At 38.8% G+C, this 13,837-nt stretch overlaps 1 protein-coding gene across 1 annotated transcript; it reads left to right on the top strand.

Moving 5' to 3' along the window:
* Window positions 1-4,758: 4,758 nt before the first annotated feature.
* On the top strand, window positions 4,759-10,832 carry LOC111167928 (gastrokine-1). Its single transcript, XM_022561305.2, has 6 exons — window positions 4,759-4,797; window positions 6,611-6,664; window positions 6,753-6,887; window positions 7,835-7,945; window positions 9,096-9,243; window positions 9,933-10,832. The coding sequence occupies exons 1-6, from the start codon at window positions 4,786-4,788 to the stop codon at window positions 10,025-10,027; spliced, it is 555 nt and encodes a 184-aa protein (XP_022417013.1). The 5' UTR covers window positions 4,759-4,785; the 3' UTR covers window positions 10,028-10,832.
* Window positions 10,833-13,837: the final 3,005 nt, after the last annotated feature.

Below are 13,837 nucleotides of genomic sequence, written 5' to 3'. Positions count from 1 at the left end.
TGCAAGGCAGAAGTTGAGACACAGATGTAGAGAACAAACGTATTGACACCAAGACAGGAAAGTGGTGGTGGGGTGGTGTGGAGGTGTGATGAATTGGGAGATTGGGGTTGACATGTATACACTAATATGTATAAAATAGGTAACTAATAGGATCCTGCTGTATAAACGTTAAATAAATAAAATAAAATTTAAAAAAATAAAAAAAGAAATTATAGCATGAAGCCACATGAGCTAAAGGCCAGCCAAGTGCTAAATATCAGAAAATAGGGCGAGAATTAAAGGGAAGACAAAATTCCTAAGGGCTTCCTAGATGCTGACGGTGAGGGCAGCCCATCAACACATCTACACCAGGGAAGGAATCTTGAATGAGGATATTTAATGATGGAAAAGTGCCCTGTAAGTAAACATTCCCTTCTACTCAGAGAAAAAGAAGGGAAATAGAAGTCTGATTTATGCGGGACAGCTCTAAAAGGCCCTCCAGATCTGTGGTCTGAGTGTATCATACTCAGATTGCGTCCTGTTTGATCCCCACAAAGAGGGCTCCCACCCATACAGGGTGTGGGGTGAGGTGAGGTCCTGGCTGTGTGCACTGTGAGATAAAATAGGGCCTGGTTCTTGGCATGGCCTGGCTTCAAAATCTGTGGGCAGAGCAGGCTTTATTTACTCAGGGGCTGATTTGCCCCACACTAACCCTGGGCACTGGGACCACCACCTCCTGGGACTCCCTTGGTGCATCACCATAGCCAACGTAGGGCAGCACCTCTCTAGCTGGCTCTAAAAATTAGAAGTGAATAAATATTTTGCATTTTTTATCTTCTGGCTTGAGCATCTACTTTATGCAATTCTAATTTTAAAATAGGTCTAGGGAGCATCATATATGTGCCAGTATATTCTAGGTTCTATGGAGGTGACAAAAACACATCGACATGTCCTGTCTTTCTCTCAAGGGAGGACAGGAAATGTATAAAACATAGCTCTCAGGGTGGGAAGGAGCAAGAGACTTGCTCATGCTTCCTTAAGACTTTTGACCTTGGATGAGACTAGGGTTGAGGTCAGGGTTGACACCGCCATACACACATATACACATTTTCATACATACCATACAAAGTACAGAGGAAGAGGTTCTTCTGATTTTTGAAGCTGTTGAAATAGCAATATTATATAAAGGAGGAATTTTTTTTAAATCCAAGATTTATCCTCAGAGGCAGCACAATTGTTTTCTCCCTAAGGAAGTTGCCCCACAGGAATGTTAATAGGTGTTAGGAAAAATAAATCAATAAAAGAAAAAAGAAAAACCAGGTTCTATGGTCAGTTAAGTTTAGAAGAATCTGGATGAAACAACATGATATAGATTTCTTCTCAACAGATTCCTGGGCACATTTGATATGTGAATGTGAGTTGTCTATCTCTAAGAGGGAGATTATTGAACCCTGAACTCTATCTATCTATCTATCTATTTACTTGTCATGGAGCATCTTCCAGACCAGCACTCCATAGGCCCACTGGAAAATATGTCAACCTCAACTCCTTGGTAAGATATGACACACAAAAAGTATCCTAGGCACTGCACCATGGACCAAAGTGACTACCCATGGCTGAGTGTAAAGGCACCACGCTGTCCACTCTGACTTTGAAGTGATCTGACAATTCCTAAAGCAGATGAAAGCCTCTTCACAAAGCCCAGAGATAAACCCACACACATATGGTCACCTTATCTTCAATAAAGGAGAAAAGACAGCCTCTTCAATAAGTGGTGCTGGGAAAACTGGACAGCTACATGTAAAAGAATGAAATTAGAACACTCCCTGACACCATACACAAAAAGAAACTCAAAATGGATTAAAGACCTAAATGTAAGGCCAGATGAAAACATAGGCAGAACATTCTATGACATAAATCACAGCAAGATCCTTTTTGACCCACCTCCTAGAGAAATGGAAATAAAAACAAAAATAAACAAATGGGACCTAATGAAACTTAAAAGCTTTTGCACAGCAAAGGAAACCATAAACAAGACCAAAAGACAACCCTCAGAATGGGAGAAAATATTTGCAAATGAAGCAACTGACAAAGGATCAATCTCCAAAATATACAAGCAGCTCATGCAGCTCAATATCAAAAAAACAAACAACCCAATCCAAAAATGGGCAGAAGACCTAAATAGGCATTTCTCCAAAGAAGATATACAGATGGCCAATAAATACATGAAAGGATGCTCAACATCACTAATCATTAGAGAAATGCAAATCAAAACTACAGTGAGGTATCACCTCACACTAGTCAGAATGGCCATCATCAAAAAATCTACAAACAACAAATGCTGGAGAGGGTGTGGAGAAAAGGGAACCTTCATGCACTGCTGGTGGGAATGTAAATTGATACAGCCACTATGGAGAACAGTATGGAGGTTCCTTAAAAAAATAAAAATAGAATTACCATGTGACCCAGCAATCCCACTACTGGGCATATACCCTGAGAAAACCATAATTCAAAAACAGTCATGTACCACAATGTTCATTGCATCTCTATTTACAATAGCCAGGACATGGAAGCAACCTAAGTGTCCATCAACAGATGAATGGATAAAGAAGACGTGGCACATATATACAATGGAATATTACTCAGCCATTAAAAGAAACAAAATTGAGTTATTTGTAGTGAGGTGGATGGACCTAGAGTCTGTCATACAGAGTGAAATAAGTCAGAAAGAGAAAAACAAATACCATACGCTAACACATATATATGGAATCTAAAAAAAAATGGTTCTGAAGAACCTAGGGGCAGGACAGGAATAAAGATGCAGACGTAGAGAGTGGACTTAAAGACATGGGGAGGGGGAAGGGTAAGCTGGGACGAAGTGAGAGAGAGGCATGGACATATATACACTACCAAATGTAAAACAGATAGCTAGTGGGAAGCAGCCGCATAGCACAGGGAGATCAGCTCGGTGCTTTGTGACCACCTAGAGGGGTGGGATAGGGTGTGAGGGAGGGAGACGCAAGAGGGAGAAGATATGGGGATATATGTATATGTATAGCTGAATCAGTTTGTTATACAGCAGAAACTAACACAACATTGTAAAGCAATTATACTCCAATAAAGATGTTAAAAAAAAAAAAGAAAGAAAGGAAACCTCTTCACAGATGGCTGCCCTCCATCCCAGGCTTAGTGATCTTTTGCAGCTAAAGAGCAAGTTTGGAAGAGATTAGTGGACACATTAAAAACATAAACAAAATCTTACCACAGCTACACTAATCCACTCATGCTAACATTCTGAAAATGATGTGGGTAGTTAAGCAAGCTTTACAACCATGTGACCCAGTGCTGTGATTCCAATCCATGCATATACAGATAATCATGGGCTCAGGAAGGTTTCCAAAGGGGAAATTTATAGATCAGTGATTCCTGAGATACAGTTTTTCTCCTCAGCAATCTTATTTACTAGCTTCCATTTGTAAGAGAGAGCAGGAAAAAAATTGAAACTTTAATTCACCTCCAAGATTGTTTTGAGCATTTATTTACTTGTTTGCCCAAGTGACAAGATCTACTCTCTGCTTCTGATGAAAACATTTTTAAAAATTATTTTTACATCATTTCTGAAAATTAAATTATCTAGAAACAAATAAGAGGACAGGGATTCCTTTTATAGCTCCAGGAAAAAAAAGAAAAAAGTTTCCCCCTTGGATACGGGGAAGACATGATGGAGGCAGCGGTATGTGAGTTGGGCCTTGAAAAATAAATAGCAATTACCAATTAGAGAAAGGCAAGGGGTTGGCACCCCAGGGTGAAGGAACTACATGTGCGAAGGCATAGAGGCATGAACCACCCTGAATATTCCCACCAAAGTGGAACTGTGGTGTAGCTGGAATATAGGTTTATAGAGCAACAGATACAACTGGGGAGACTTTGGAAACCTTACTATAAAGGACCGTCTGTGCCATTCCAGTGAGCTTGAAGTTTATCTTGTAGGCTGCCAGTGAAAGTTGCTAAGCATGGTAGAGTCAGTTTATTTATACATGTATTTTTAAAAGACAACCTTAGGGAAAATGTGGGGGAAATGCACTGGAATATGAGAGACTGATGACCTGAATGATCAGTTACACAACTGCTGTAAAAGTCCAGGTGAATGAAGCTGTGGGCAAAGCCAGAGTTGAGCATCAATTCTGACTGAGATGAAATGACAAGGTTTAGTAACTAACTGGATGGTTAGAAAAAAGACCAAAGAGAGCCCCAGATTTTCTAACTAGATGTATGGTCCTGTCATCCAAAGAGCTCAGGATTGCAGAGAAGGTTATAGGTTTTGTGGGAGTAGCTAATAGAACATGTTTAACCTAAGCAAAAGCAACACAGCGGCTTGGTTAAAGGTACAAAGAGGAAACCATTCCCCATTCTTCCAGGAGCTGCTATCTACAAGGCCCACAGTTTCTTGCCTTGTTTGATTTTAGGGATGATTCTTTTTCTGAATCTGAGTAATATCAATATATAAAATACCCACACCCACAGCTTCAGTTGGAACAGAAGTTATCATAAATCATACTGAGTTTGTTTTGATATCTTCAACTTCAACAAAGAGTGAGTCAGATCAACTCCATGTCAAAATACCTTGCTAACCAGACGGATATTCCAAAAGGCTTCCTGGTACACCAGAACGTAGCACAGATATGGAAAATGGAGAAAGATAAGTCTTGGACCCCACCTGTTCACACCTAGCTTGAGTCAAGTATAAATATGAGAAGACTTTTTTTCTGAGTCCATGCCTGGCTTCATTGCTTTGGTGAAGTCAAGATGAAGTTCACAGTGAGTAGATATTTCCTTTTGAATTTATTCCCTTATAACTGGAGACTGTTAATATTCTGAGCTAAGGGGGTCTGCTTCTTATGACAATATCACTTTAATGCAAAATTTTGTAAAAATAATAATAAATCATCATCTCTTTTCTTTTCATGGAATCATGGCATTTATAAGCATCTCTATAGAGAAGGATAGTCATACTGGGATTGGTCAGATGCCTGAGCATCTTACACTATGCTATGTTTAAAAAAATTACTTTCCAGATCTCCTGATTCAGGTCTGGGCACAGAGCAAGCAGTCTCTAACCCTAGAAAATGTATGACTTTTCATACCTTCTTAAATTCCCTTTTTGACCAAAACTTCTGAGTATGTTCAGGCAAGATAAAAAGCTTATTATCAAAACAAATTGGCAAGAGACTTACTGTCACATTCTCCCCTGTGAAATGGATCTCTAAGAAAGTTCTACCTTGGACCCTGTCTGTAGCCATTTATTCATGAAAACACTTGAAGCATGAAGCTAGTGCAACATCTCACTTGTGTTTCCATAAAAGGCTGAAGAGTGTAGCAAATGGACCACAAAATTCTGCCAAAGTAACTGGTGGTGCTGTGTGTCTCATAACAGGATGCAGAAGCGCTAGAGTCAGGTAAATATTTTCATGTTTTGACATACTAAACATTAAAATATATTACAGCAGACTCTGCTTCATAATGGAGTTGCAAGTGTGAAATCATTTTCTAGAAATAAGTTCTATTTTTATGTTTTGGTTTTTTGGCCACGAGACGTGGGATCTTAGCTCCCCAACCAGGGATCAAACCCTCACCCCCTGCATTGGAAGGCGAAGTCTTAACAACTGGACCACCAGGGAAATCCCTAGAAATAAGTTCTACTAATAGGAAGGTTAAAAAAAAAAAAAAAAGACCTCCAGACACAGGTCATATCTGGTTTCTCTTCTGGTTCTGCCTTGAGCAAAAGGTACACCTTTGGCCAAGTCACTCAACTTCTGAAGTTCAGTTTCCTCATCTGTGAAAGGATTATGTTGTACTAATAGATCTCTAAAATTTCTTCCACCTCTGAATTTTTTTTAATCTCCTTCTTAAACTATCAGGGGAAACATCAAACCAATTTTTTAAATTACCTTGAATTACTAGTGCAGTTCTCAAACCATTTTGTTCCAGGCAAAGGGAATGAAGATAAGCACCCAGAATCATGCACCCTGCATAAAGCTCTGTGTCCTGAGAACAAGCGTTGTGTACTCAATGACACATGACTACATCAGGTGTCCTGGGACAGTGATTGACTTCCCTTCTGCTAAGCACATTTGACAGCCAGACACCCCATCCTCGGCTTCTCATCATTCATATCCAATCTGCTTACTAATCCATTACTTTAAAACAATTTTTAAATAAAAAGACTACTGCTATTAGGGGGTCTAGGAAGAGAAGAAACATTCAGGGCAATAAATAGGAAAATTAAACCATTTTCAGATGTGGTTCTCAGAACTTAAAACCATTTTCATACCATATATGCTATTCATTTTCAACTTTATTTTTCAATATACTGACACTTCATCAGTATTTCATAAGACCTACATTAAAAATTCTAAAACAATCAACATAATTACTTATAATTAACCTACAATTCAACATTATCATTAAAACTTCCTATGGTTAAAAAAATAGAAGACCAAAGAAGAAGAAAAGACAGACCACTCAATAGAGTGGTAAAGTTAGTAAGTATTTTTATAAGCTTAGATAAAGAAAGAAGACGAGGCCATCGTTTTGCCATTTAACAGTAGACCAATGTTATTTGTGATTTCAGATTGTCTTTGCTGGACTTGTTGGCATCTTTCTGACTCCTGCCCTTGCTAACTATGTAAGTCTCATTTTTTAAAGTGTGTTACCAAAATGCATTTGCAAAGAAATGTGGTATTAAATCAATGTCAATTTCTTGTAAATTACAGAATATCAATGTCAACGACGACAACAGTGGTGGAAGTGGGCAGCAGTCAGTGAGTGTCAACAATGAACATAACGTGGCCAATGTTGACAATAACAACGGATGGGACTCCTGGAATTCCGTCTGGGACTATGAATATGTAGGTAGCCCACATGCAATTTCTGTTCTTTGCAAAATGGCATTTCTTTTTTAACGACAACAAAAATTGCCTGCTAACCATAAAAAAAGTTTAAATGATGTAAATTCTAACTGCACATAAGCATAGAGTTATAAGTAAAAATGCTTATTTTGCTCACCCAGTTTCACTCCCTAGATATAATTGCTGTTAATAAGTTTCTCACAGTAAGTTAAAATTCATACCAGTGTGAATAGTAATTAGGATCCACTATGCTGTGAGTCTATAAGACAAATATGACATCTTTTGCCTTACCTGCAGAAGCCCTCAATAAAGACAAAAGACCTTCATAATATTACTGTTGCCAAAGCACAATCTATCTCACTCTATTGTCAATTTCCTTCTAAAAAGACAGAAATTGACATTTCATCTGTAACTCAAAAAGACCAAAGGAAATGTAAATGACAATATTAATTAGTAAGAGAGTGAAAACAAAAAAAAACAGTTGTTTCTTGTTAGAACACCCAGCTCTGCAATTACCAGCTCTATATTTAACAAACTTTGTACTTTAGAAAAGCCAACTCCTTATGGTTCCAGTTTTATCATCTGGTCAAATAGAAAACGAATTCCTGTCTTACCTGCCTCCTTGAAATGTTGTGAAGATCAAAGGAGATTAAAATATGATAGTATTTAAAATTTTATTTCAGCAGAATAGACATATGTTGAGGGACTCTTCCCAGGCTAGAACCTGAAGCAAGTTCAACACTCAGTCTCTCCCTCAAAGAGTTTGTGGTCTATCCTTACAAATGTTAGCAATAAATATGATTGCAAAACAGGGTCAGATCCAACACTTTTATCCCAGTTCATCATGATCTCAGAGTTCCATTTCCCTCTGCTGGTGAAACTAATTTCTGATGAGAAAAGCACCTTGGAGAACATAACTCCTTACCATCTACCATCTTCTTTAATAGGGCTTTGCTGTAACCAGGCTCTTTAAGAAGAAGTCATGCATTGTGCACAAAATGAACAAGGCAGTCATGCCCTCTTTTCAAGCCCTTGATACACTGGTCAAGGAAAAGAAGGTAAAAATAAAAGTCTTTTTATTTTTACTCAGGGAAGTCTTATGATTTCCAATAAATAATGAGAAGGTCACAGCTAGAAATCTTGACCACAGTATATTGTTCTGTGGAGCAAAAAAAGGGAAAGAGGAATTGGTAATTGCCTGAGGAGAGAGAGCTGCCACCACACTCGAATGCTGTGGCTCACACCTGCCTCCACAGAAGCCGATCAAAACACCTCACCTTTACTGTTAGCCGAGCAAAGCTCTGCTCACACCAGTGGGAGCCCTCAGTACTTCAAGGACTTTTTTCTGCAAGAGTTGGTCAGGAGGCTTCCCTGGTGGCGCAGTGGTTGAGAGTCCGCCTGCCGATGCAGGGGCCGCGGGTTCGTGCCCCGGTCTGGGAGGATCCCACATGCCGCGGAGCGGCTGGGCCCGTGAGCCATGGCCGCTGAGCCTGCGCGTCCGGAGCCTGTACTTCGCAACGGGAGAAGCCACAGCAGTGAGAGGCCGCGTACCGCAAAAAAAAAAAAAAAAAAAAAAAAGAGTTGGTTAGGGTTATTTGATGTAGCAAATAAAAATAGAGAATACCCAGTAAAGTTTGAATTTCAAATAAACAATGGGTAATTTTTAGCATAAGTATGTCCTATGAAATATTTGGGACATACTTATACTTACAAATGATCTGTTATTTATCTGAAATTAAAATTTAACTGGGTGTCCTGTATTTTATCTGGCAACCCTAGTTGGGGTAGGTGGGGAGAGGGGATCTATCATTCTTTAAAATGTCAGCCTGAGTTTATATCCCTATAACTGATAAGTGGGTAACTTTCGCTGGCAGTGTAGAGAAAACTGCATTCTCAGAAACTGACTATCATATAAATCATTCCAAGAAATATAAGATGACCAAATGAGGTTCAACCTTCAGAATAAATTTACCCTCAGACTTCTGTTTATACGAAAAGCTGGGGTTTCAAACCAGCTAAATTCCTTGGGACACTACAGAATTCTGAGATATACAGGGCTGGAATTGATCCTTCTTCATTCTGATTATGGAAAAGTTATAGCCAAGCAATACCCCCTTGTTGACCTTGAACCTAACCCCCAACCCAACAAACCACTGGGCTTAGCACTCCTTCTCTCTCCTCCTTTCCACCTGTCTTGTGCACACTCAGCTTCAGGGTAAAGGACTAGGGAAACCATCTCCCAAGAGCCTGATATACACAGTCAACCCTGACAAAGTCAACAACCTGGACCAGTTTGGAAAATCCATCATTGCCATGTGTAAGGGGATACCAACATACATGGCTGAAGAGATTCAAGGTGAGTAGCCTCTCTACGGTGCACTCCAAGTTAATGCTGGTGGGATTGTCAGACTATTTTCCGGGCATGTCCACAGAGGACACCAATTACTCGAGAGATGGTAATCAAGGTTAACACTTCTGTAGCGCTTGCTTTGTGCCACGCGCTATTCTATGTGCTTTAAGTGTGTTAACTCATTTGCTCCTGACCGCAATCTTATGTGATAGGTTTTATTGTTATTCTCACTTTCTGATGAGGAAACAGGCACAGAGAGAGGTCACAAACCCCTTGCCTGGGTCAGTCCTAAGCATTTGAGCTCTGGACTCTGTGCTTTTAACCACCCTGAAATATTTCCTTTCAAGGGTGAATCTAGAGTAAACTCAAGACATATTCAAAGAAATGCATGAATCACTAAATGAAAGGAGAACACCAATAGACTCTATTGGCTTTTTATAGCTCAAACAATCACTAATTCTGGGCATTCAAAGAATAATTTACATAAAAACAAAGAGTTCACACGGGGACCTAACATAACAGCAACTTTCCAGACCTCTGAATTGATTGATTTAATCTTGATAGCTAGCTAGCTAAATCTTGAAATTACTGCAGAGCTAGTTTGAAAACTGTGTGACATTCCTTGCCTCTAATCCCCTAAAAAAGCAGGTCCTCGAAAAGGCATTGATATTGGTTTCTTCTTTTCTTTTTATCAGAGCCAAGCCAGATTTTATACATAGGAAAATGCTTCAATATTGATATATACTGGATTCTGAACATTTCCTTCTGTGGAGAAACAGTGGAGAACTAAAAAAAAATGCTGCTGTGGGTTTAGCCATCAGAATATTCTACGCAGAAAAATATGGGTTCTAATGGTTTTTAATGATGTCATTCTGAGATGTTTTCTCCTAGTCCTGTCTGGTTTCTTTAAGTGTCAATAAACCTATTTAGCACTGAGTTCAATTTACACTAAAATTCTTTATGATTTCTATTTGGAAAAAAAGGCAATGTGGTGGCAGCAAGTTGTCAAAGTGCATTAGACCCAGCCATTAGCCTATACTCAGGATGTGTCCCTTATAAAGAACCCCTTTAGCTGCTTCAGATACTACTAACCACAGCTCTGGGAATAGTTCCAAGACCATCCAACTACCGTGAAGACAGCTCTATAATTGATGTGCACAGTAACGTCTTAAATCAGCGAGGGCAGAAATCCACTCAAAGTAGCTTGAGCCAGAAAAGGGGAGGAGGTGTATTACAAGGATATTGGAATATCTAAAATACTCTTAGGGCAAGAAAGCAGCTGGTATCAAAAAGACTGAGAACAAGAACTACACTGGCACCAAGACTCAAGTCTCCTTCTCTCTCCCTGAAGCCACATATTAGCTCTTCTCTGCTCCTCTTAAATTCAGCTTCCCTCTTCTTTCCATCTTGATGACGTTTACTGTACTCATGGCAGAAGATGGTCAAACCAAAACGTGAGCCTCATCTCCCATGTTTATGTGTCTTTCCAGCTCACGAGGTCAAGTCTAATACTTTTGAATCCAAATTCCAATTTTTCTTCACCCTGTATGGTTCAAGAGCCCACAACCTCTACTCTTTGATGGCCAGGGGAGTGAAGTCACATGGTACATGTACAGCATTGGGGTCTCCACTGAAGGAGAATGATCTCAGAGAAAACAGATGTGCCTAATGTTGTGTATTCCAGTATGAAACTACAGTTCATTTTTTAAAATTACTCCCATATATATTTTTTAAAATCCTGGATAGCATAAAATAATAGATATCTAATCCATTCCCATGTCTTCATATAAGGTATCCCTAAATAACCCTAACAAACAAAGCTAAACGCATTGAGTCCCAGCATTTTGAAAAATGCCAATATTTACCAGTCCTTATTGGGAAAAATTATTTTCTTTATCCTGAGGCAATTCCACTGCTGTTCATAAGAAGTGTACTACCAGCATAGTAGAACTTCCAAAACATCCTGAAGCCATGGGATGTGGAAACCTGTCAAAAACCCATCAAAGATCAAGATCTTAGATACTGCCCTCTTATGAGTGAGAAAGAAAGAAAACCATGACTCACCAACTGGACACAATGTCATGTAGCTGACTTCTGGGAAGCAGTGAATCCCATGTTTCTTAGAAGAATTGTCACATCACTATTTCAGGATAAGAAATTAAATTCACAAAAGACCCTGAGTAGTCAAAGCAATCTTGAGAAAGAAAAACTGAGCTGGAGGAATCAGGCTCCCAGACTTCAGACTATACTACAAAGCTACAGTAATCAAGACAGTATGGTACTGGCACAAAAAACTGAAATATAGATCAATGGAAGAGGATAGAAAGCTCAGAGATAAACCCACACACATATGGCCACCTTATTTTTGATAAAGGAGGCAAGAATATACGATGGAGAAAAGACAACCTCTTCAATAAGTGCTGCTGTGAAAACTGGACAGCTACATGTAAAAGAATGAAATTAGAACACTCCCTAACACCATACACAAAAATAAACTCAAAATGGATTAAAGACCTAAATGTAAGGCCAGATACTATAAAACTCTTAGAGGAAAACATAGGCAGAACATTCTATGACATAAATCACAGCAAGATCCTTTTTGACCCACCTCCTAGAGAGGTGGAAATAAAAACAAAAATAAACAAATGGGACCTAATGAAACTTAAAAGCTTTTGCACAGCAAAGGAAACCATAAACAAGACAAAAAGACAACCCTCAGAATGGGAGAAAATATTTGCAAATGAAGCAACAGACAAAGGATTAATCTCCAAAATATACAAGCAGCTCATGCAGCTCAATATCAAAAAAACAAACAACGCAATCCAAAAATGGGCAGAAGACCTAAATAGGCATTTCTCCAAAGAAGATATACAGATGGCCAACAAACACATGAAAGGATGCTCAACATCACTAATCATTAGAGAAATGCAAATCAAAACTACAATGAGGTATCACCTCACACCAGTCAGAATGGCCATCATCAAAAAAATACAAACATTAAATGAGGGAGAGGGTGTGGAGAAAAGGGAACCCTCTTGCACTGTTGGTGGGAACGTAAATTGATACAGCCACTATGGAGAACAGTATGGAGGTTCCTTAAAAAACTAAAAATAGAATTACCATATGACCCAGCAGTCCCACTACTGGGCATATATCCTGAGAAAACCATAATTCAAAAATAGTCATGTACCACAATGTTCACTGCAGCTCTATTTACACAAGAAAATTCCAGGCCAAGATGGTTTCTATGTTGAGGTTTTACAAACACTGAAAATATAGATTATTCTAATCTTATAAAACTATTCAAATGTATGGGAGCAGGGGGAGATGTACTCTCCAATTCATTTCATGAGAATACTGTTTGCTTGATTCCAAAACTAGGCAGGTATAAGAAAGGAAAAGTACAGGGCAATCTCTGTCATAAAAACGGATGCAAAACATCTCAACAAAACGATAGCAGACCTATTGAGCAAAGTGTAGAAAAGATAATACAGCGTGACTATGTGGGATTTTTCCTAGCAATGCCAGTTGGTTTGATATTAGGAAATCAATAATGTAGTTTGCCACATTAAAAGATCAAAAGACAACAAACTTATGATGTATCTCAATAGTAGCAAAATTACCTAATAGAGTTGAATATTCATTCACAATAAACAAGCAATTCTTAGGAAATTTGGAATTAAAAGAAATTTCATTAAATAGACTAAGACCACCTAAAACTTCATTAAACAGACTCTAAGCATCATGTAAAACAGTGAAAGCATTTCCATTAAAACAAGAAACAAAACAAGATGCCTGCTGTCACAACTTCTAGAAATATTGTGCTGAAAGTAAGTAAAGTAAGAAAAAGAAATATTAAATATAAAATTAGAAGGAAAGAAAAGAAGAAAAAACTATCATTATGTCCAGATGCCATGGTTTTCTGTGTAAAAAATACAAATCTATAGATAAGTTATGGGAGTCAGAGCATTTAGAAAAGTTTCTGAATACAAAAATAACCATCAAATATGAATTGCATTTCAATATGTCAGCAGCAAACATACAGAAACTTTAGTTTTTTAAATAACATGCATAATAGCAGCAAGAGATATGACATACCTAGGAAAAATTGCTTAATTTATTTAAGAATATTTCTTAAGTATCTGCTATATGCGTAGCACTTGAAACTCATCAGCAAATAAAAATGAAAAGATCCTTGCTTCATGCAGCTAAAATATTAGTTACAGGAGGCAAAAATAAATGACAAATACATTCAACAAACAGACAAATACTTAAATAAATAGGATATTTGGTAGGATAGTATTGTTTACTATTAATTAATAGGATATAAAATGAGAAATGCTGGGCTTCCCAGGTGTCGCAGTGGTTGAGAGTCCGCCTGCCGATGCAGGGGACACGGGTTCGTGCCCCGGTCCGGGAAGATCCCACGTGCCGCAGAGCGGCTGGGCCCGTGAGCCATGGCCGCTGGGCCTGCGCGTCCGGAGCCTGTGCTCCGCAACGGGAGAGGCCGCAACAGTGAGAGGCCCGCGTACCGCAATGAGAAATGCTAAGGGAAAACTACAGAGCAGGGTAAGAGGAATCAAGAATGCCAGGAGATACG

Source organism: Delphinapterus leucas, chromosome 13, assembly GCF_059928025.1.
Source record: "Delphinapterus leucas isolate spDelLeu-1000000601 "Yukka" chromosome 13, BTC_Dleu_Yukka2, whole genome shotgun sequence".
Classification (NCBI taxonomy): domain Eukaryota; kingdom Metazoa; phylum Chordata; class Mammalia; order Artiodactyla; family Monodontidae; genus Delphinapterus; species Delphinapterus leucas.
This window is presented reverse-complemented; position numbering and strand designations above follow the sequence as displayed.